Raw genomic sequence first — 22,024 nt, forward strand, 5'->3', positions numbered from 1 at the left:
GAATCAAAGAGAAGCTCTCTCAAGTAAACTATGATAATAAGAATTCTCCACTCAGCTTATATTAAAAGTCAAGCAAAGAGGACATTAGTGCTATGGCACGTACAGAAAAGACATGAGTTCTATAGATATTACATTTTTTCTTTCAGGATAATAGTATTATAAAGAAGCCTCAAAAGTGTAGAATGCCAAGTTCTAAGATTTTGAAAGAATGTGGAGGGCAAGGCAAGGCTAAAGGACAATAAGACACAGCTACTAAGCATGACAGGCACACTGGTACCTAGGGGACAATTTCTAAGAGCCGACGACAGACAGCTTCCATAGACTCCAACAGCAGGTGTTAGAAAGCTACTTACCAGGCACGCTCTCCTCCTTGTACGTAGCCCCTAGGCACTTACTCTACTACCTGGCAAAAAATGTTACAGAATCCACGACTGCAGACTAACACCTGCAGTGTAGGAACCACCTAGCTTGTCCAGCAGATAAAACGGTGGTACTGTCTATGGCAGTGATTTTCAACCTTCCTAATGATGTGACGCCAACCATAAAATTATTTTGTTGCTACTTTATAAGTATAACTTTGCTGTTATGACCTGTAATGTAAACATCTGATATGCAGGATATCCGCTACGTGACCCCTGTGAAAGGACTCAGGAGGGGTTTGCAACCTGCAGGTTGAGAACCGCGGTTCTGTCAAGTACAATTAATATGGAGCTGGGAACAGATGGTGTCCTCAAAGCAGCACAAAACGCACTTTTTGATGCCAGCCCTTCTCTTACAGCTTAACTCAGCTATTACTGTATAGGAGCCTATTCTCCATAGAAAACTACTACTCACCAGACAAAATAGAGGAAACAATTTAGAAACTTGAACAATAATAGCAGAATATTTCATTTTATAAAAACATACTCCTTAAAACACTGTGTGTTCCTTCTTTTTCTTTTTCCTCTTATAAAGCACTTTCATCTAAAAAGGCATTTACACAGCTGAGTACAACTCAACTGTAAAGAAAAACGAAATTATTAAATATTCAGATAAATGGATAGAACTGGAAAAATAAAACTATACTAAGTGAGGTCACCAAAGCTGAGAAGGGCAAACGCCGTGTGTTCTCCCTCAAGTGTGGATTCAGCTCCACACCTTTTGCTTTGTGTGTTTAACTTGAGAGTGCAAGTGGAAGCAGGGAACGAGAAAGGAGAGGGGGAAAATAGAATATGAGTAATACAAAAGCAGAGAGGCAGAATACTGTAGATGGAAAGTTTTAAGCAGGGAGGGGTATGGGAGTCTAGGGGAAACCAGGAGAGAGAGGGGATGGACTTCCCCCAAATATATGAAAATCCACATGGAAACCTACTATCTCACATGATAATAATAATAATAATAATAATAATAATAATAATAATAATGGGATTAATACATGTGAGATGGGGCACTATGCTTAAAGGATTAAGTGGGGATGGCACCAGGAGGAGGAGGGAGAGGAGGAGGAGGAGAGGAAGAAGAGGAGAGAGTAGTGTGTGGATTCAATGGTCTTACCCAGCACTAGATCATATATGTTGGACTTTTGGACACCGCAGGCAAGATATACCCACTGATGCAATAGTGACATGGGGTCTGAATAAGAATGGTCCCCATAGGCCACTTAAATGCTTCTCCATTGTGGAATGGCACTACTTGAGAAGGTTTAGTGGGTGCGGCCTTGTTGGAGGAAGTGTGTGACTGGAGGTGGGATCTGAGGTTTCAGAAGCCCATGACAGGCCCAGTCTCTCTCTCTGCTGCTTGAGAATCAGGATTTAGAACTTTCTGTTACTGTTCCAGCAATTTGCCTGCATGCTGCCATGTTCCCCGTGATGATGATAATGGACTAAATCTCTGAAACTGTAGCAAGCCCCAATCGAATTCTTTCTCTTGCAAGAGTTGTATTGGTAATGGTTTTACTTCACAGTAACACTGACCAAGACATGGGGTAAATAATCACTTTCTGATTAGATTTGAGACCTGCTATACAAGAGAGAATTTCATGCCTGGAATTTCATACTGTAATCCTGGGCAAAATATCAGGTCTAAGGAGGACAAAGGCCCTTGGTGCTCTCGACCTTGCCTACAGAAGCTTCCTTTTTCAGTAGACAAGGGGGGAAACACAATTGGTCAGAGTGCTGAGAATGGAAGGCTTGAGAGCTCAGATCCAAATGGGACATCTGTATCAAGGCCTCTTCTCCAAGGCTCAGGGAGCATCACTGAAGAGGATGCAGAAACACAGGAAGGGCTAAAGGATGAAAGAGAGCTGTGAGTGTCCCCCTGGACACAGCATGGCTGCACTCACGCACTCATAGCAGCTGTCATCACCAGCACAGGTCAAACCAGCCAGACGGGGTGGGTAGATCATCGACCTCTAAGCCTCATCTCTTACTGGGAGCTACTGGCAGTTGATAGTATAGTTTCCGGGAGAGAGAGGAAGTCACTGTTTTTGAGGATGTGGTCAGTGGTAGGAGTCCATGCTCCAGTGGACAGTCCACATCCCTGCACATGCAGGCAGCACTAACTGGACTTAGTGGGTTATAAAAAAAAGATGCAGTTGGGATGGGATGAGGCCAGGGAAGAATTTGGGGAAATATCATATTTTATAGTATACATGTATGAAACCCTCAAAAATAAAAATGTTTTATGAGGCATTTCCCCAAAATTTCTTATTCTGAAATTTTTAAACTTGTTAATTCTATCAAAAAAACACAACCATAAAAGACATAGTACACCTACCGCCATCTTTTCCTTATAAAGATCTGCAAGGGCCTGCTTAAAGTAGCTAGGCTGCACCATGAATAGAAGCCTGCAGGTTCAAAAACTGCCTGGTATGACGCAATGGGCTACAGTCCAGGCCTTAGGCTCATTCAGTCAAAGCGTAGAAAAAAAAACTGTGAAATATCAGGCCTCCAACTTAGAATTTAAATGTATTCTAAAATCTGCATATTTATATTATAAAATGTTTCTTATCCAATATGACACAGAAAGAAATATAAGTCATAATTTACACTTACCCAAGTCACAGATTTTCTCATACTGAAATAACTTTGTGACATAATGCATCTCCCTGGTTTAAATAAACAACGCAGCCATTACTCTCTTGAAATCTGCAATGCCTCGTGGAAATTTTGTTAAAAATATAGAGATAATGTGTGATTATAATATGGAAAAAATTTAAAAAGCTTGAGGTCATAATTTTTCACTGAGAAACACTTTTAGTCTTTGCTCAAAAAGGCTGTGGCCATTCTAGAAAAATAATTTTGTTTTGGGTAGCAGTACCCAATCTATAAAATTGTTTAGAAAGCTCCACCTGTATCCTCCGGTTTGACTTGTTAAGGAAAAGGTAACTTCTGTAGTGAGGCTGGACAATGCACAACCAACCATTTAACGCAGCCAACAGGAGCAAACACAGGACCTGCGTGGGAGCTTAGAAGGAGAAAAGAAAACATAAAGGAAGCCATGGTCATCTGTAAGGGCAACTCCACAGAACAGAAGGGCTTAGGTAAATGTGTCTGGTCACTACGCAGATGATACGCTGTGGGAGCAGCGGGCTGACTACAGACTTCTCCTGTGGCATGTGTCATGTGTTCATGTCCTGTGGACAGAGACCATATCCAGGTCATTTCACGATACTCACAGAAGGATTGTACGAAGGTTCCAGTATCACCGGTAATGACATTTTCCCTTGAAGATTCAACTTTGTTAAATAAAAAATCTTTTCCCCCACAATCTTTTCTTTCTTCATGCGATGGACACCATATAGTCTAAACCTAACTGCATAGTTTCCAATCATCTCGGATTCAACGTGGTTAAATTTGAATGTTTCTGTGAAGACAGGGCAAGGTCCTCTCTGGATGCTGGTTTTGGCTCTCTGCTTTTTTATAGGCAGAAGAACAAGGTGTACCTGCCACGAGTTGCCACCTGTCCTGTTATATGTTGGAATGTCTGTGACAGCTGTCACGGTTACCAGAAGCTTCTGTCTTTCAGAGTCGTAGTCGAAAGTCACATCCAGTGTGCCATATTTAGCTTCTGGCTCTGGATCAAAAGGTTTAGGAAGCTGTGAGGCGGATCCTTGAGCTGACATGTCCTAAGAAAAGCAAATTTAAATGTTTTTAGTTTTTAACCCTATTACCTTACCTAGTATGTAAATAAATGTCAATTTCTTTTAGAGTATGACATAAAAATAATTTTCATTTGCTATCATGAAGAAAGTATAAATATCAGTCAACTATAGGCAAAAGTTAAGTGGTAAAATACTTCACAATAAAGGCATCTTTTGAGTATAATATTCACTATCATGGTTTCAAAAAAATTGAATGTATGTCTATATAAATTTAGAGTTTAATGTGCATATTAATGTCATAGTCTTTGCTCCTGAGGGAGGAGTCTGCAGAGAAGAGCAAAGTTCAGGGCTATGGAAAAGTATGGTTCCATTTTCAGGGATGCCTAAGATGCCTCCATCTAAAGTAGAATATACACCGTAAGACTTTGAAGTCAGTGGAAATGGGAAACCTGAATATAAAGGCACAGGGCTCAAGACAGTGTGCATCCCAACGGTCAACCTTCATATTATAGACCACATTTGTCTCAGTTTTCAACTAGAATTCAAATCAATTGTATTTTATTCGCAATAGTTGCCAATGACATGGCGAAATACACATTTCAATAACTGAAGAAAGGCCGAGACTGCTGACTGAGTGAAAGAAAAAGAAGCTTTTGTATTTTTCAGTCAACTCAGCACTATGTGCTAAGCACTATGTTAGCTAGCTTGAGGCAAAAGGCTCTTCTTCTACTCTTTCTTCTCTTCTTTCTCCTCTTCTTTTTTTCAAAAGGTTGTTCTTTAAGCCAAAAACAGCAAAAAGAAAGGAGTCTCTGACACTGTAAGTCTTATGCAGTCCTTGGTATTATATATGGAAATCAAGAACAAACTTTTATAAAAGATATTCTTTAAATTGTCTTGTATATACATGCTATATGTGTTTGATGTATGTTGTATGTGTTTGCCATTGGCTGTATGTGCTTGCTGTATGCTGTTTGTTTAATGTTGCACGTGTTTGGTGTATGCTGGGTGTGTTTGTCTTGTGTTGTGTCTGGTGTATGCATATTATCTGGGGATACATTCCCACATACACAGAACAAGAAGAGTGTGTTAGGTGTCTCTACTTTGTCTCTCTGAGGAGGTCTCCACTAAGCCTGGAGCTTGCCATGTTGCCATGCATGGCTAGCTAGTAAGCCCCAGCATGCTTCCCTTCTCTGCCCTCAGCCATGGGTCTGAAGGCATGCATTGCCATACACGGCTTTAAGTAGGTGCTAGAGATACAAACTCATTCCATAATTGTTAGTTAGAGATCATCGATGTATCTTTGCTATTTCAATTCACTATTTTTAAAATAGCACCATGGTAACAAAAAATTTTTAGAAAACAAAAAGTTTATAAGGTCCTAAACAGCTATTTCTGGATTTTGTTTGACACATTCGAACACTTCTTAAAACATAGGTAGAACCTTTATATATTAAGCTGTCTACTATTCCCATTCTTCATAGAAGCACTAAGAAAACAATCCTTTGCTTCCAAAGTATTGGGGTTCCACTAGTTGCAGGAAGCCTTCAGCAGATCTAGCTGACCAACTTGTTACAAGAATCCTCTGATGGGGTTGGGGATTTAGCTCAGTGGTAGAGCGCTTGCCTAGCAAGCGCAAGGCCCTGGGTTTGGTCCCCAGCTCCGGGAAAAAAAAAAGAACCCTCTGATGAATGATAGATAATATTACAGATATGAAATAAACTCAGAAAAATAAAAATTTTGTAGTAGCCTCGGCTATCAAAATTTCACATCTAAACATTCACCCAATGTATACTTGATGTACACATGATGATGTATATATGAATGTATTTATGGTGCTATAAAAGATAGGCATGGAACAAACTGAAAAGTGTTAAGACAGCAAGTCCATAGCTTCTGAGATATGTGTATACACAGCTATGGCTACCTACAGAGAAGGAAACAGTCCTAAGGTAACAAACTATGAGAGATGCCAAGATCCATGGACCACAAAGAACATGAGATGGAGAAGTGAGCACTGGCCCCACGGAGAGATAGAAAGCCCAGGCCATGTCGACTGTGGGCCAAGGCTTTATCACCCAGTGGTTCTACTTAGGAAATAGAGGAGAAATCCTGTTTCCCAGGTAGTAAGTTTCTCTAACTGGCAAAGGTCAGTGGTGGGCTGGCATATTTGCCCCTTTATGCCCCATAAATAGGTGTTTGCTGCCAGCCGTGGGTGCCCCTTTTCAAATCTCAGTGTTGATTCTTGTGAGCAGGTGAGATCAGAGAACTGCTGATGAACCAAACAGAGGCAGAACTAAAGGCCTGTGCATGCCACGCTCTGAAGTAGATGAAAATACACACACAGAGTGCACACACTTAGGCAGCTGGTTGTCATTTGCACATTTCACTCTGCTGATTGAGGTCTCTGGGACAGTTTGCCTGATAGTGTGCCTGGTTAGCACTACAAAGAAATCTTCACACAGCAACTCAGGTCAACAAAGATGCACAGAGTAAAGCAGCTATGACTAGCTCCTTTTCTGTACTCACAGAGACCTAGTTGGAACACAGCTTCTGCTTCTCTCTGAAACTAGCACTTTTTACTTCCTGAAGAAGAGACCATGAACAATGAATAAGATGACCAGTCAGACACTATTGTGGTCACTGTTGTGATCCAGGGTCACTGTGTTTAGATGACAGCAACAAGGAAACTGATGGCACTGTGGCAGGCACACAGAGTCCAACAACTTAACGCTTTCTTCTAGGTCAGATACTATATGTCAATACTAAAAATTTAAAGTATTGTTGAAATTTTTGGAGAAAACCCCAAATCGAAGAAGTTCTGCCCAGAGCTTAATTACTCTGTGTATTAGAAAACTATCTTCATTATTTAGACAGCAGGTACAAAATTACCAGCACAGATCACTTCATTGTGATAATGTTGGCCGGGAGAAAGTGTTCAAGCTTGCAAAATTTAAAACTTGTATAAGAAAGTAAATCCTACCGAGATTTTCTACATTTGAAGCTTTGGGTTACCTTAGTCTTAATCCTAAGAATAAGACAGAGTCTTTTTGGATTAAAAAAAGACTTTTGAAACTACAATTATTTTCTTGCCACTTTTACATTCTTCATTACAGAAAAGAAACAAAAACAGCTAGCTACACTAAAATTAGGAAATTAAGAAATTTCACCAGTAAAACTAACCAGCATGTGTTCCTTTTGTACTGTATGAAATGAAAATACAGTAAGATTAATTTGAAAAGCTTGTGGAACACTCAATCATCCCGTAACAGTAAAAGGTTCAAAATAAAAATCATGAAACCTCAATACAAATTAACAGGAAAATAATTCCAGAATGTTCTATATAAAATATTTAAGAAACAACAGCGATCCTTGGTCATCCATCTCTAAGGGAGGAGGATGTAGAATACAGGCTGCAACAGCATCTTATTTGTTAGATACGGTAGGAAAAGCTACAGGGAAGAGACACTTTCAGACTGGTACCGTGATGGGAAAGTGCGGGCTCTTAACCTCAGAGCTCTCCCTGGCAACCATGGTGCTTTTGCTTACTTCAGGGCTAAGGACTGCTGTGCTGTCGCTAGGGACATCATCTTCATAGCCTTTATTGTGATAGCTCTCAGCCTCGTGACCTGTGCTTCCTTCACTGGGGCACTTGTTGAACGAACACCGTGGGCTGTTGCTGCAGTGGGAAATCTCACACTTGGCATCCCCAATTTCAGAGGGTGTGCATGAGAGGTGAGGAGAACCGCTGTCGTCTTGATAAGGCGGCGGCTGCAGCTCATCCAATGGAGGTGTCCTCCTCATTCTCTGAATACAGTTTCCTGACAAGGACAAGAGTGTGGTCATTGTTTCAAATCAGTTCCAGTCTAAGTAACTGTAAACAACTTTAAAATGTGAAGTAAACACGCAGTATCATAAACAGTTGAAACTGTTAAAATTCCTAAATGAGCTTTCTCTTTCCTTAGTCCAGGCACAGAAATAAAACCACCTAGCTTTCAACTCTCCTCTCACCCAATAAATCAGGAAAAATAAAAGAAATATACTGTTATGAACCATACAAAGAAACCTGATCAGAACTGTCTGTCGACTGAGTCTCTCTCCCCAAGCAGTCCCAATGGTGCGTGGAATTCATGAGTTCCCTTATAACCGATGGCTTTTTGAGGGGCCATAAAAGTATGGTGGGTGAAACATATGAACTCCATGACTTGTCAGCTATGGGATAAACTCTAATCAGCATTCATCTTAGCATCTTTCCACATCTACTTGGTTTTAGAACCTAAATAAGCCATGCTCACCCCCGCCTGCCGGTCTCTAAGTCCCCATGAATGCCCAGCTCATCCTAGTCCACAGGATGAACCACCACTTCTGGGAGTGATATGAAGCAGCATTTTTTCCCTTACTTAAATTGTCTTTTAATTTTTTCCCTTTAATAATCTGCCTCCACCTTCAATTAAGACTAAACATATCTATGAAAATTGATAAGGGATTGACATATATTATACATTTTATGATCTAATAAACATGGTTTTAAAAATATGACCAGTTCCCCATTTTCTTTCTAAGAAATTAAACCCTCTTAATTCTTATCTACCTTCAAAATAATGGTCATTGAACACTGCAAAATATATTAAGCCTAAATACTATGGCATATGCACACACTGTCACTAATACACACAAGTAAGATAGGAGAGCTAGGGAACTGTATAGAACAGTAGCTATACTGGTCTCAGCTCACAGTTTAAGCAGATAAGGTTATGTAGATAGATCCAGAATTCAGTGTTCAGTACACTAACTTTAAAATGTTATCAAAACAATGCAGTTGAAGCCAAACTAGAGAGAACCTACTAGTAATCGCAGTCATGTGGCAGTCAAGACAACATGAGACAAGAGGCTTTACCCAGCTGCATGGCACAGCCCCCACAGGGAGCCCTGTCTGCCCAGCAGTGTGCCAGCTACGTTTGCCAATGGGCTCAGGCAGAAGGTTTCAGCCTGGGTGCCGAAACACTTTGGTTTTCCTGATGAAAACCACTCAGGTGGTATCTCCTCCTTTCTCCTGCTTGAGGTTCAGCAGACACCTTGTGACTGAGAAGTTATGAGCATGAGAAAGAGCTCTGGGGAGAACCAAAACCAAAAACAAACAAACAAAAAACAATGACAAAAAAAACTCACCCAGGACAGCCTGGATATCAGAAACATTACCCCAACCTTTGATGACCAAGGAAGACAAATTAAAAACACAAAGGTAACTACCATAGCTTCCTTTTCTGTATATAGCTACAAACACAGCCTCAGTGGACACCGTTTAACCCACTAAGCAGAAGTTTCTTATCTTCTAAACATCATACTTCATCTGCCAATGAGTTGAATTAGATAATACCTATATATCCACTGACATACAGTCAGTCAAGAATTTTGCAGGTTAAAGGGCATATACTAGAATGTGTGGGAACTTCAAGAAAATAAAACAAAAACAGGAAATTAAACTGAAAGTAGAAGGTATAAAAAAAAGCAGAAAATTAATGTTAAAACCTGTATAGATGATAAAGCATTAGCAAATGAAAACAGTTCATTAAAAACAGAAATAAAGTTGCTACATTGCTAGAACAGAGCAGTTAGAAAACAAAAACTGGCAATGTAAGTTATTAATGTCAGGAGTGAAAGAGGCTAGGAGTTCAATTCTTGTAGGCATTCACAGGAGCAAGGGAGGTGGGTACTGGCAGTGACAGAGGACCTCGCCCAGGACAGTGATGCAGACAAGGCAGCCTAGCTAGGGAAGAGCCCTGACCATGGTGCTGAATCGCAGCAGCGGGTTAGCATCTGTAGGGTAGGTGGTGGGCACCCACTGAATTCATGTTGAGGGCCACCTGTAAGTGGGAGACAAACCAAACAGATGCATGAAGCAGAGGAGAAACCTGAAACCTGTGTGCAGCCTGATGATCAAAGATCAGATGCTTCCTGGTTAACGTGGTCAGGTCTTTCACTGTTAGATAAAGGAGTTAGAATATGGGAAGGGGAAAAAAACCTAGAGCCAACTCTGATGACTTAAATATGAACTAAAGAGAAAATACAGTTACTGTGCTGGCTGGCTTATGTCAACTTGACACAAGCTAGAGCTATATTGGAAGAGGAAGCATTAATTGAGTAAAATACCCCAATTAGACTGGTCTATGTGCATTTTCTTGGTTGAGTACTGATGTGGAGGGGGAGCAGCTCACAGCAGTATCATTCCTGTGCTGGTGGTCCTGGGTGATATAAAGAAGCAGGGTGAGCAAGTCAGGACATCACTTCCTGTGTGCAGTTCCTGCCCTGCTTAAGTTCCTGACCTGAGTTCTCTAGATTATGGACTACATCATGCAGTTATAAGAAGAAACAAACCCTTTCCTCCCCGAGCTGCTTTTGGTCATGATATTTCATCCCAGCAACAGAAACACTAATCAAGGCATGTACTCAGTTAACACAGTACAGGTGCGTTCATGCTTATACACACAGCCATGCTAAACATTCTAACGCTTCCCAGTGTGGTCTGACAGTGTCATCACCCTAGCAGCCGTGAGGCCAGTGCCCAGAGGTTGGATCTTATGTCTATATTCAATATTACAAACAACTGGAACTGCTCAAAGCAGCGACCAGTTCGAGAGCTGTGCTGGGGAAAGTACACGATGAGTGTAGGAAGCTGTCCATGCTGAGACACATTCGAAGGATGGCAAGGACACCGCAGCAGAACAAAGAGGCAGCATCAGGCAGCTGCCATCAGCCAGAGCCCAGGGACAATGGAGTTTCTAAGCAATAGCTAACAGTAAAGGAGTATTGTTCCCTCAAAGGAGGGAGGAGACTGTGAGTCCACACAGAGAGGAGTGAGCGATCAGGGATCTGGAGGAAGATGGGGGCATGGCCTCGCCTTCACAGTAGAGAAGACAGGAGCTCCTGCATTAATGACGATTAGGTAAGGCTGTGGATCACCTGAGCAAACACTGGAACCAGCTCAGAAAGCAGAAAGCCGCCACGAAGTAACCAACCAGTGATTTAGAATAGGCTCAGAACGCCAAAGGGAAACCACACAATCTACTACCAAAAACCCCAACAAAATAGTCACAAAAACATCTCATTTTTAAAAGATCCCAATAGAAACTGTAGGCTCAGATGGCTTCCCCAGTGAACTAACCATTGAAGGAAGACAAAATCCTACCAATCTTCCACAAAATATTCCAGATAACATTAAAAACAGATGATTGACTAAATTATTTTATTTTGTCAGCAGAACGTGACACCAAGACTTAAAAAAAAACTCTCAAAGGAAAACAAAGTTTTAGCCAATCCATCTTGTAAAGGTAGACACAAAAACTTTCAGAATATGTGCACCGCAGACCCAGAGCCACTCAGGTGGCACTGTATCAAACCAACTTTGTTAACTTGGTTGGAATGCTGTATTCTAAGTGGATTTAATAATCAAAGTTTAACCAATCAAATTTGGTACACACACAAAAAAAAATAAAAATAAAGAGTATGTTAACTGTAATTTTTTTAAAAAAGTACTTGGTAAACTTCATTACCCATTCATAATAAATCTGATGAATTAAGGAATTCCCTCTCTTGCCTACAGATAAGTCCTATAACAAACGTTATATTTGGTGGAAAGGAGTTGAAAGCTTTACCTCTGAGCTCAGGAACGACACAAGAGTATCTGTGTTCACTACTTCTATTCAACAACACACCAGAGGTCCTTTCTAGTCAGTGCAGTAAGGCAGGATCAAGAAGGTAGAAAATGAATGGAAAGAAATAAAATTGCCAGTAATTTCATGTAACTATCATGACATAAAACAGAAAACAAGGGAAAGACAGAGGGAAAGAGGACACATTTGTTATACTAAAGTAAGTTCACAACAGTCTCAGTGTAGGAGATCAGTAAATGAAAAGGCAACTGAATTTCTACACACATGCAAAGGACAACTGAAAAGATCTTAAAGCAACCTCATAATCAACAACACCAGAAAGCATCAAATGTCTGAAAACGAACCTAAGAAATTTGTGTTATTTTTCCAATCACAGAGTTCACGTGTTCTTTCAACAACTGATGGATGGACTCCAAACTTCAACATTTCTCAGCAGTGGCGATACTCACTTAGGATCAATTAGTTACAAACAAGCAAAGCTTCCTTTCTTCAGCAAGGCATCTCAAAAGAGAAACACAGACTTAAGAACTGCATATTGAGTAAATGCTTTCACTTCTTTTGCCACTGCAAGAACTAATAGATTTGAAAAGCATTGCAGAAAATTAAAATAAAAAAGGAAAAGAAGAACCATGGCAGATTATCATAACCTTAATTAGAAGACGATTTCAACTGCAGTTGCCACTCCAGATGGAAGCCCCTTCTTGAGCAAATTAAGGCAGCCCTGGCACTTGACATGCTGCACTAGCTAGCAAGTGTTTTTCTTTCACAACAGCACAGAGGTAGCAGGTCGTTCCACTTGGTAACACCAGAAATATCTCCACTGTCCTGCTTCAGGAAGAATATTCTTGCTCCTCGCCACCCTGCATTCCTTCCACAGAGACCCTGAATGCATGAACACCTCACACTCATCTCTGTATATGACAGCAAAGAATGAGATAAGAGGAGCAGAAGGGCCAAGGGATGGTGAGCCCTGAACACCTGTGTTTGGTAGAACTCAGTAACAAAACTCATGGAACGATGTGCTTGCCAGTAAAGTTCACAAGGTCAAAGCAACGCAATGGAGTATTCTTCCCACAGTCAGAGGGGATTTGCTGAACCTTGTCTGTGCTTTCAGAGGATACACAAGCCTCATGTTACCCTCCACTTTGAAAGTGGACTACTGCATATTTGAACATACAACTCTGGCATAGACTAAGAAGCTGCTAGCTTTGAATAGTGTTCAAAGAAGGAGAAATCTGCCTTGATGTCTGAGAGTAGAATAAGTCTATATTTGACCTCTGTAACCTAGACAACCAGTAGGTTATAGCACAGTAAAATTCACTGGAGAGCCCTGATAGTAGAACTGCAGTAAAAGACTATGGGTCTAAAATTGTCTTTTTACTTTTTGCACCTTCAAATAAATTTTATTAGAATATAGTTTGGATTATTTTTGTACTATGTCTTAAAACTCTAATTCCTTGTTTAGCTTATTTTCTTGATGGTCTGAAATAATACCTGATTCAGACCATCCCCAACACACAAGAAAGCTAATAACCATATATGGTGGCATAACCTTTAATCCCAGCACTCAGGAGGCAGAGGCAGGTGGATTTCCATGAGTCTGAGGCCAGCCTGGTCTATATAGTGAGTTCCAGGCCAGTTAGGGCAACAAAATGTGACTTTATCTTGGAGAAGAAGAAAGGAGGAAAGATTAAGGAGAAGTGAGGGAGGGAGAAGAGAAAGGAGGAGGAAGAAGAAGGGGGAGGAAGAAAAGCAGCAGCAGCAGCAGCAGCAGCAGCAGCAGCAGCTAATTCTCCTTACTCAACACATGTTCTCTTTGAGCGGGAAAAATTTCAACTTGATGCCTCATCTCTGAAATAGTACAAGCCACTCTTGCTTTCAGCAACTACAGGGAAAAGTGCTTCTTTTGCTGAGGAACAGCATAGGGTAAAGAATTGGTATCAGAGACAGAGAGGGCAGCAGGATGACTGAATGTGTGGTACAGAGCTAACAGCATGTGCTCCCTCAGGTGTGAGGTGGGGGTGTCATCTGATCTTGTCACTAAGAGCAGGTGCAAAGGGTGAAGGAATGACACCTTTTTGCACTCATAGCCCCAGCAGGAATAACCGTGATTTCCAGCTGAGGAAGAAAATAACCATGGCAGTGATATATATGCCAACACTACTGGAAGTAGAATGTTCTGGTATTAACAGCCCTTTTTAGAGGTGGGCCTGAAAGAAAAAGAAATTAAATCTTAATGACAGAATTTGTAACCATTCATTTGTTTTCAAATTCAGCCAGAGTAAGGATGGTTTTCATTTCTTGAGTATCTGTTATGGGTCTGGGTGAGTATAAGGACTAGGAGGAGTTTGGAGTTAAGGTTAGTCTAGAGAATGGTGTTTCCTGGAATGGCTTTAGGGCCTGAAAGTATTTATATGCCCAACAACTCACACTACAAGTGTGCAGAAAATAAGAAGGCTTCTAAAATTTGACCCACATAGAGCAAGATGAATAGAAAGTTCCTAAATTGTGTAACATCCACATTTCCTCTATTTCTCTGCTTTGGTTTTCAATGCAAAACTTTTATTGTTGAATTTTCTACTGACGCAGAAATAGCATCTAAGGATTTTGACAACCGAGTTCAACATGACCCTTCTCCAATTCCCATACATAACCTGGTCACGTCACCCTCAGTCAAAAGCATCTCCCGGGAGGATCATCACAAACTCCGCAGGATCTAAGTCAAACTTCCACATTTCAGCATCAGAATTACAGAATTTATTATGGTTGTTTACTGTGTTTCCATGAAAGCATTTTGAAGATGGTATCCTGTGACTAAGTGCAGGTTAGGACATTTGGCTAGTTCACCCTGTCCACAAGGCTAAGGCCACATACTCATTTCCTTCTATGCCATATTAAGAAAGCATCCTCAGTTATAGAAGATGCCTCATCTTACTGAGGTTCTATAGGCAAAATACACTATTTTCATTCCATAGTATTACAGTTCTGTAGAGCTGTTTTTAATTGTCAAACGTCTACATATCACATTCAGGATAATATCCTAAGTATTTTTAGGTGTGCCCTAAACGAGCCTTAGCAATCCAGCTCCACTCCAGCTATTTACCTCAGCTCGCCAGGATTTAAGACCACTCAGCACAACCACAGCAAAAATACCAGTGGGTTCCTCCCTCACCTAATACCCTTAACTTTCTCTCCCTCTCCCACAGGGAATTCTATACTGTCCTTCAAGAATTATCTTGGTTGTTATCTCTGAAAAGTCCAACAGACCATTTTCCCCAGTGCATACACACTGAGTGTTCTTAAGAGCTCCATTCACAGGCCCACTGCCTTGTTATACCTGCACACACTGCAGGAGTTGCTCACGTTAACCACGAATGCCTGTGCCAGCAGCAGATGCACTCGTGTCTACCTGCATGGCCTGCTAGACAGCTGAGAACACAACCACTAAGGTGCTTTGCTCAACACAAGACAAGATGGTTGTGGTAACTTACTTCTTACAGGACTGGATGGGCAATAAGGTCTCTGGGTCCAAGATCATGAACTTGCACTGGTTTTGTTTGTTTTAAGATTATGATACAGAATCAGTGGGAGCGAGGAGGAAGAACTAGGGAGAGAACTGGAAAGGAGAATTAGGGAAAAAAAGAAAAAGAATGTTTAAGAACTCTTCTACTTATAACATATTGGAACAATATACTGATGTGGTAAAAACAAAAAGAAAACCATCATTTTAAAACATTTCCTTACAAAAATAAATGTGAAAAATATAGCAAGATTAGTTAAACAGGGGCTTCAGGTGTAGCTCAGGAGTTGAGCAGATGCCCAGTTTGCACCAGAACCTGGGCTTGAGATAGAACCAAAGCAAATAAAGTACTTGAAAGGATCCGCTGGATAACATAAATCTGATAAAGTGACTGAGGAGTTCCTTCAGGAAACACTGTGCGTATACTGTTCAGAGATGATCTAAATAAGCAAATGCTTCTCCTATAACACTAAAGTCACTCCTTCATTCATTCTTCCTGTACTACGGGGAACTTAAATGCAGGGCCTCATACACACCATGCAAGGATTTAACAATCAGCTCAGCCCTTGGTTCCGACTTAACTCTAAATATATAGAGCAGATATTTCAAACATATTGCCATAAAAATTCATGGAATCATTGTAAACATACAATTCTGAAATCAAAATAGAATGGTCTTTGTTATTCCCCAGAAACCTCACAAAAATTAAGTTAAAAGAAAAAAATCTTTGAGTTAAAAACTCCATGGTTGCACTGAAGAGACAGTCTAGCCAGTAAGAAATGGTTTCTGTGCAAGCATAGGACCTGAGTTTGACTCTTAAAATCCACATTGAAAAGGTTAGGCATGGTGATGCATGTCTGTAAGCCCAGAGTTGAATGGACAGAAACTGGAAGAGACCCCCGATCTCTTTGTTGATCAACCAAATTATAAGGCCCAGTAAGAAACCTTGTCTCAAAAAGCAAAGCAGATTGTACCCAAGGCTTCCACATGCACACATATCATACTCATACATGCACCTGTCCGCACACAAACATCAACATTATATATATATATATATCGAAGGTAAAACTACATCTTGACATCTTCAAATAACACAAACACAACTCAGTATCAATAGTGGTATTATTTCTTTATTTTATTCAACTACAATGAAACTGACAAATTCTCCCATGAATTTAAGGGAATTTATAATTGTGATTTGACTTAATTTTATCAATCATATCTACATCTATATCTATATATCTATGATCACTTAGCTTTGTGTTTAAAACTCAAATTTATCCTGAAGAACATATAATAAATGATTAACAACATCAAGGAATTTTGTCTACTTTTGTCCAAGAAGAAGAAAGTGGTACTGGGCTCACCCTCCATACAACCATAAAACTGGATTAAATGGGGGCTTTAAAGATGGCTCAGTGGTTGCAGGACATTTGATCACCCTGTGAACCAGGAGAATGCAATTACTGAAACAAAACAAAACAAAACAAAAAAAAACCCCAAAAACCTGTTTCTAGTTGTGGAGTGGCTCAGCCTTAGCACACACTTTAATCCCTTTGGCTGGAATACAGACATGATCTTAGTACACACCTTTAAACCCAAACAATGAAGGTAAAGTTAGTTTGTAGAAGGAACCACCCACGTTTGAAAGTGATGTCTAATTGAGTGGCAGACAAACTGATGAATCAAAGAAAGATTTGACATAATAGGATATGCCCAACTCTCACAAGAACAGAGAGAAAAAAGGGCTACTTAAGAGAGAACAGCACGGGGCTGGGGATTTAGCTCAGTGGTAGAGCGCTTACCTAGGAAGCGCAAGGCCCTGGGTTCGGTCCCCAGCTCCGAAAAAAAGAACCAAAAAAAAAAAAAAAAAAAGAGAGAGAGAGAGAGAGAGAACAGCACAGAGGGGGAAAAAAGAGGGATGGGTAAAGTTTTACCAGGAGAGTTTTACAGAGACAGATTGCAAACAGAGACTAAGCTAGACACAGGTGAAGACAGAAGGAGCCACATAATGAGAAGGAGCCAGAAGATTAGAACATATCACCAACATTATGATGCAGTATGAGGCCAAGCAGAGCAATTCAGTCAGAGGCTGAGAGAAGCCAGATTGAATCAGTCAGCTTAGAGAGGAGTTTGAATCAGAACTGTTAAGCCGAACCAGCCAGCTAGAGTTCAGAAAGAGCTACAAATGGTGAGCTTATTCTGCAGCAAATCTCAGAGGCTGAAAACATTCTAGGCCTAGATTATACTGTATGTTAGATAGGCCAGCTTTGCTATGGGCATCCTAGAACCTGGAATCTGGAAGGGCAACAGTATTGCTGTGCAGGATGCGGGGGTGGGGGTGGGGGGGAGGTCGGTTCTGGGGACAGGGAGGGGATGGAGCTGATGGGCAGGACACTCAAGAGTACCCTAGCAGTCTGTGAGGTCCAGGAGTCCATGCCCTACCACACATAGTACATAGAGTAGCATCCAAGGCTCACCAGGGGGCTCACTAGGGGGCTCACCAGCAGGCTTCAGAGTTCCTTCCAGTGACTGCTAGCTAAGCATGACAACAAGTTAGATCCTCTACTTCTAAAATCTGTGGGACTACTTTGTTGTTAACTTGATACAAGTTAAAGTCATCTGAGAAAGGAAACCTCAGTTGAAAAAAAAGTCTGCATAAAAATGGCCCATAGGTAAGTCTGAAGAGGATTTTCTTTATTGATGATTAGATATGGGATCTCTCTGTGGGTAGTGCTACCCCTGGAAAGGCAGTCCTGGATAGGATAAGAAATCAGGCTGAATTACTCATGGAGAACAAGCCAGTAAGAAGCACTTCTTCATGCCCTGTTTTAGAGCTATCTCTAGGTTTTTGCCTTGAGTTCCTGCCCTGACTTAATTCTGTGACAGACTGTGGCCTGAAAGTTGTAAGCTGCAATGAACCCTTTCCTTCCCAAGGTTTTTTTTTTTTTTTGTCAAGATGTCTTATCCCAGTGACAGAAACCCCAACCAAAACAATATGCTTTATTGACTTATGGAAAATAAAATCCAGCTCCTTCAGTTAACTTTTAATAAATGCCTGCAGGTAGGTAATCACTACTACATTTGAGATAAGGAACAAGTCTATGTCCCTGACTGCTGCTGTTCACTCCTTTGTCTTCAACAAATCCAGCCCAGAACAATTTGCAATTTCTTTTTTCACTATTTCTCTGCCTTTTCTAGAATGCCACAGAATCAGAACCACCCAGAATAGCTGCATCTGACTTTTCTCCCTTTCACAAATGCTGCTTCTGCAATTCAACTACATTGTTGCATTTGTTTCGAGTTTATGTATTTTAATTGACCAGTACTCCATTGTAGGAAGCCCACAATTTAAATACCTCCCAAGTGGTTGTACCACTCTGCCTTCAAACCAGCTGCATGTGAGGAGCCACCTGTTTCCTTTCTTCTTTAACACTGACACTGGCAGTGTGTTGTTTTACTCCTTCTAGCTTCTTGTGTGAAGGAAGCTCAGTGTTTTGACTGTACACTTCCCTGGGTGACTAATGGTTTGAGCATCTTCTTGGTGCTAATTGCTCATTCATAAATCTTCTCTGGTGATGAATCTGTCCAAACGCTGCACATTTTGAAGACAAATTGATGACTTCTCATTATTGATTTGGGAGAAGTCCTTATGAAAACCTTGCACTGTAGCCTACTATGTAACCCGGGCTAGGCTGTCATCCTAGGAGTCCCCTGCCTCTGGAACTAATTCCTTAATCACATGCATCTGATACCACCATACCATCCTCTTCAGACACTTTATAGCTTCCAGAAATGTGTGCTTTCACATCTCACGGATACCATATACAGTACTGCTACAATTACACTTTTGTTTTTACTGCTCCAGGCCTGACATAGTCTCTCTGGTCTATTAACAATTCCTTCCTTTGTGTCAATATTTTGCACCTAATTCCCTAGTACTTAGCACACTGTGAAATTATTTTTTAAAAACAATTTCCCACCCCCCCAAAAAAGCCCAGAAAACAAAACAAAACAAACTTTCCAATTCTTAGAAGGATATCACTTCACACTCCCTGAGTGTCTGTAATGATGAGTACAAAAGCAGGCTGATGAGCAGTGCGTAAACTAGAATCTCTCATTAGGCATGACTTGTCAATATTTTAAAGACACTTTGATGGTCAAGCAATTTCATATTCATGACATATGGAAACATGTACCTACATAATGTTCTATGTACAAATATTCCAGCAGCTTATTTAAGGCTACCAAAAAGTAGAAGGAAGCTAAGTGTCTGTCAGATGACGAGATAACAACAGAAGGCAGGCATCTCCATAACAGAAGCCCACTTAGTCATACAGAGAGAGGAGGCAAGAGCCAGCCATCATGCTAAGTGACAGAAGGCGTCACAAGAAGCTGCTTACCATGTTTTCCATCTATATGAAAGGTGAGGAAGAGGAACATAAATCAGTCTGGGCACTGGTGCTAATGTCAAACATGGTATTTGCTAGAACTGTACTTTTGTTTGAATAACTACTACTGAGTGCTAACAATGCCTTAACAATTGTATCATTCTCTGAAAATATTAAATGAACGAATCTCATGACATGAGAATTATACCTCAAAAACCTCTTAAAAACTACGTAATATTCTTACGACAGAGTCTCAATAGATAAATTACCAAACATGTGATAGTTTCAGGCAATATAAAGTAAGACAGAATCTTTCTATCATGAAGCTTAAAAATTGTTTAACCAAGGGAAAAATCCAGCTGAAAGGAAACTATATAAAATGCAACACTATACAGTATTGAAAAATGAGTCCATCGTGCAGGTGCTACTTACATACAGATTCAAATCCCACGTGAACACCAAAGTCAAACTCTGGGTACCATAAGTCTATATAAAGCAGGCACCAAGGACAGTACTGTTTCCTGGAGGGTAATTCCTCTCATTTTCTAGATCTAGACAACAGTCACCCATGAGCAGCCTAAGATGTTTAAAACGGCTGCGTGCATTTTATCCAGCATCAGTAAGCGACGGAAGATGGAACAGAGACAATGTAAAAGCTGGTAAGGTGGTGTCAGCCATGTGTGCACACAAAGGCACACACGTTAATGTCAGAGTGGTGTCAGCCATGTGTGCACACAAAGGCACACATGTCAAGGCCAGAGAATAGCTTTTGGGAGTCAGTTCTCCTCCAGTTTTGGCTGGGGATCCATAGGGTTGTCAGGCTTGCTTGGCCAGCACTTCTATATCTACTAAGTCATCTTGCTGGACCTATCAGAGCAGCTTGCAACTTTTACTGTGGCTCTACCTCATAATCAATATTCATCATAACCCAAGATTATCATTAAAGGTTCATAGCAAATCACAAAGATTTCCATTTAATAATAATGAGAACAGTAATAACAATTATTACTATTATTTGCTGCTATTATTATTCTTAGGCTTAAGGAATGAATTCCAATACCTTTGAGGCATACAAATAAGTGGAAGGTAAAAAATTAATAGAATAATATTAAAGTATATCTATTACTCTTACCATGCATGTTTTTACTTCAGATATTTTTTCACATCTGATTTCCCAATAAAAGCCAATTAATATTTTGCTTTAATAAAATTCAATTTTACTTCATCCTAACCAGAAAATAAAAACCTTGTAAATGACTGAATGTGCAAGTTCACATTGTAACTGATTTTGTAAAACATACCAGAGACTAAATATAGAATCATCTTACGCCCTACTGAGCATGTGTATTTGGGTGAATGTGTGTTCAAAGACAGAATATTTTTTTTGCTATAAATAAATTATTTATAAGATTTAAAGCTTTATGAAAAACAATGTTCTTAGGAAAAAAGCATGACTGTTCTGCCCTGTGAAATACACTTAGGTTTTATACTGGATGAAATCGACTCTGTGGCCTGGTGCAGGGTACACACTAATAAAGACAAAACTGAGAGCAGCACATGAGTTCCTGCTCACCGTATTAACTAACAGCGTGATCTCAATACTGCAAGGATGAAACAATGAGGCTCCATTTACATTTTGTATGAAGTGACTTCAGACATTTTGAGGATTCTTTTTTCTTCATTTCTATAATACCAAGTAACCAGACATCTCAGAAATAGACGTTGAAACAGTAGCAATTTAGGGTTGTGAAGCAGCTAAGTGCCTCACAATGTTGATGTAATACAGCAATTACAGATCTCTGATATTCAGCAAAAGGCTTTGTTTCCTTGTTATTCATAAAAGGCTGTACCATAAGAGTATCTCTGCATTTCCAAAGAAAAGGGCTCACATTTTAAAAGAGCTCTGCATTAGTGTTTGACCACTGAACTCGGCATTCAAATTTATTATTTTGTAACTAAAAATAAGATGAAGAACTAGGGGGGAAAAGGTTGGAAAATGTTAGAATTTTGATTAGCAATCACAGCTGCACCAGAATTAGTTTCTATAGCAACAGGAAGAAATAATGTGTTGAACTGCAATGCAACACAAGATGATTCTTTATAGATTGCAACTCAAAAGAAAATCTTTGAAGAATTCTGTCTTAAAAGAGTTATTAATCTTTTATCCACCATAATTTTCTAACAGAAAATAATCATTCCTATCTACTTTTCCTAAATTATTTTAACTCATTCAAATTTAATATGCCCCAGAACGGATTGGAAATGTAATATACCTCAACAGTTAATAATTTTGGCAACTATCTCATTTGCATTTAAAACAAAACCACATGCAACCATTGTGAGACCCCTAAGATGGGGCTTTATT

General features: G+C 40.1%; 1 protein-coding gene across 11 annotated transcripts in view; it reads right to left on the bottom strand.

The window, feature by feature from the left end:
- The window catches only part of Syt14 (synaptotagmin 14), a 152,377-nt gene that overhangs the window by 33,994 nt on the left and 96,359 nt on the right, over nucleotides 1-22,024 (bottom strand). For 9 of the 11 annotated variants that reach the window (XM_039091519.2, XM_063272736.1, XM_039091518.2 and 6 more), the window contains 2 exons: nucleotides 7,628-7,899; nucleotides 3,656-4,105 (listed from right to left, as the gene is read on the bottom strand). In XM_039091519.2, coding sequence (XP_038947447.2) covers nucleotides 3,656-4,105; nucleotides 7,628-7,899 — 722 coding nt within the window. Of the gene's footprint in view, nucleotides 1-3,655; nucleotides 4,106-7,627; nucleotides 7,900-15,239; nucleotides 15,365-22,024 lie in introns of those variants that run through there. The other 2 variants (XM_039091524.2, XR_005492773.2) reach the window with 2 other exon arrangements.

Source organism: Rattus norvegicus, chromosome 13, assembly GCF_036323735.1.
Source record: "Rattus norvegicus strain BN/NHsdMcwi chromosome 13, GRCr8, whole genome shotgun sequence".
Lineage (NCBI taxonomy): Eukaryota > Metazoa > Chordata > Mammalia > Rodentia > Muridae > Rattus > Rattus norvegicus.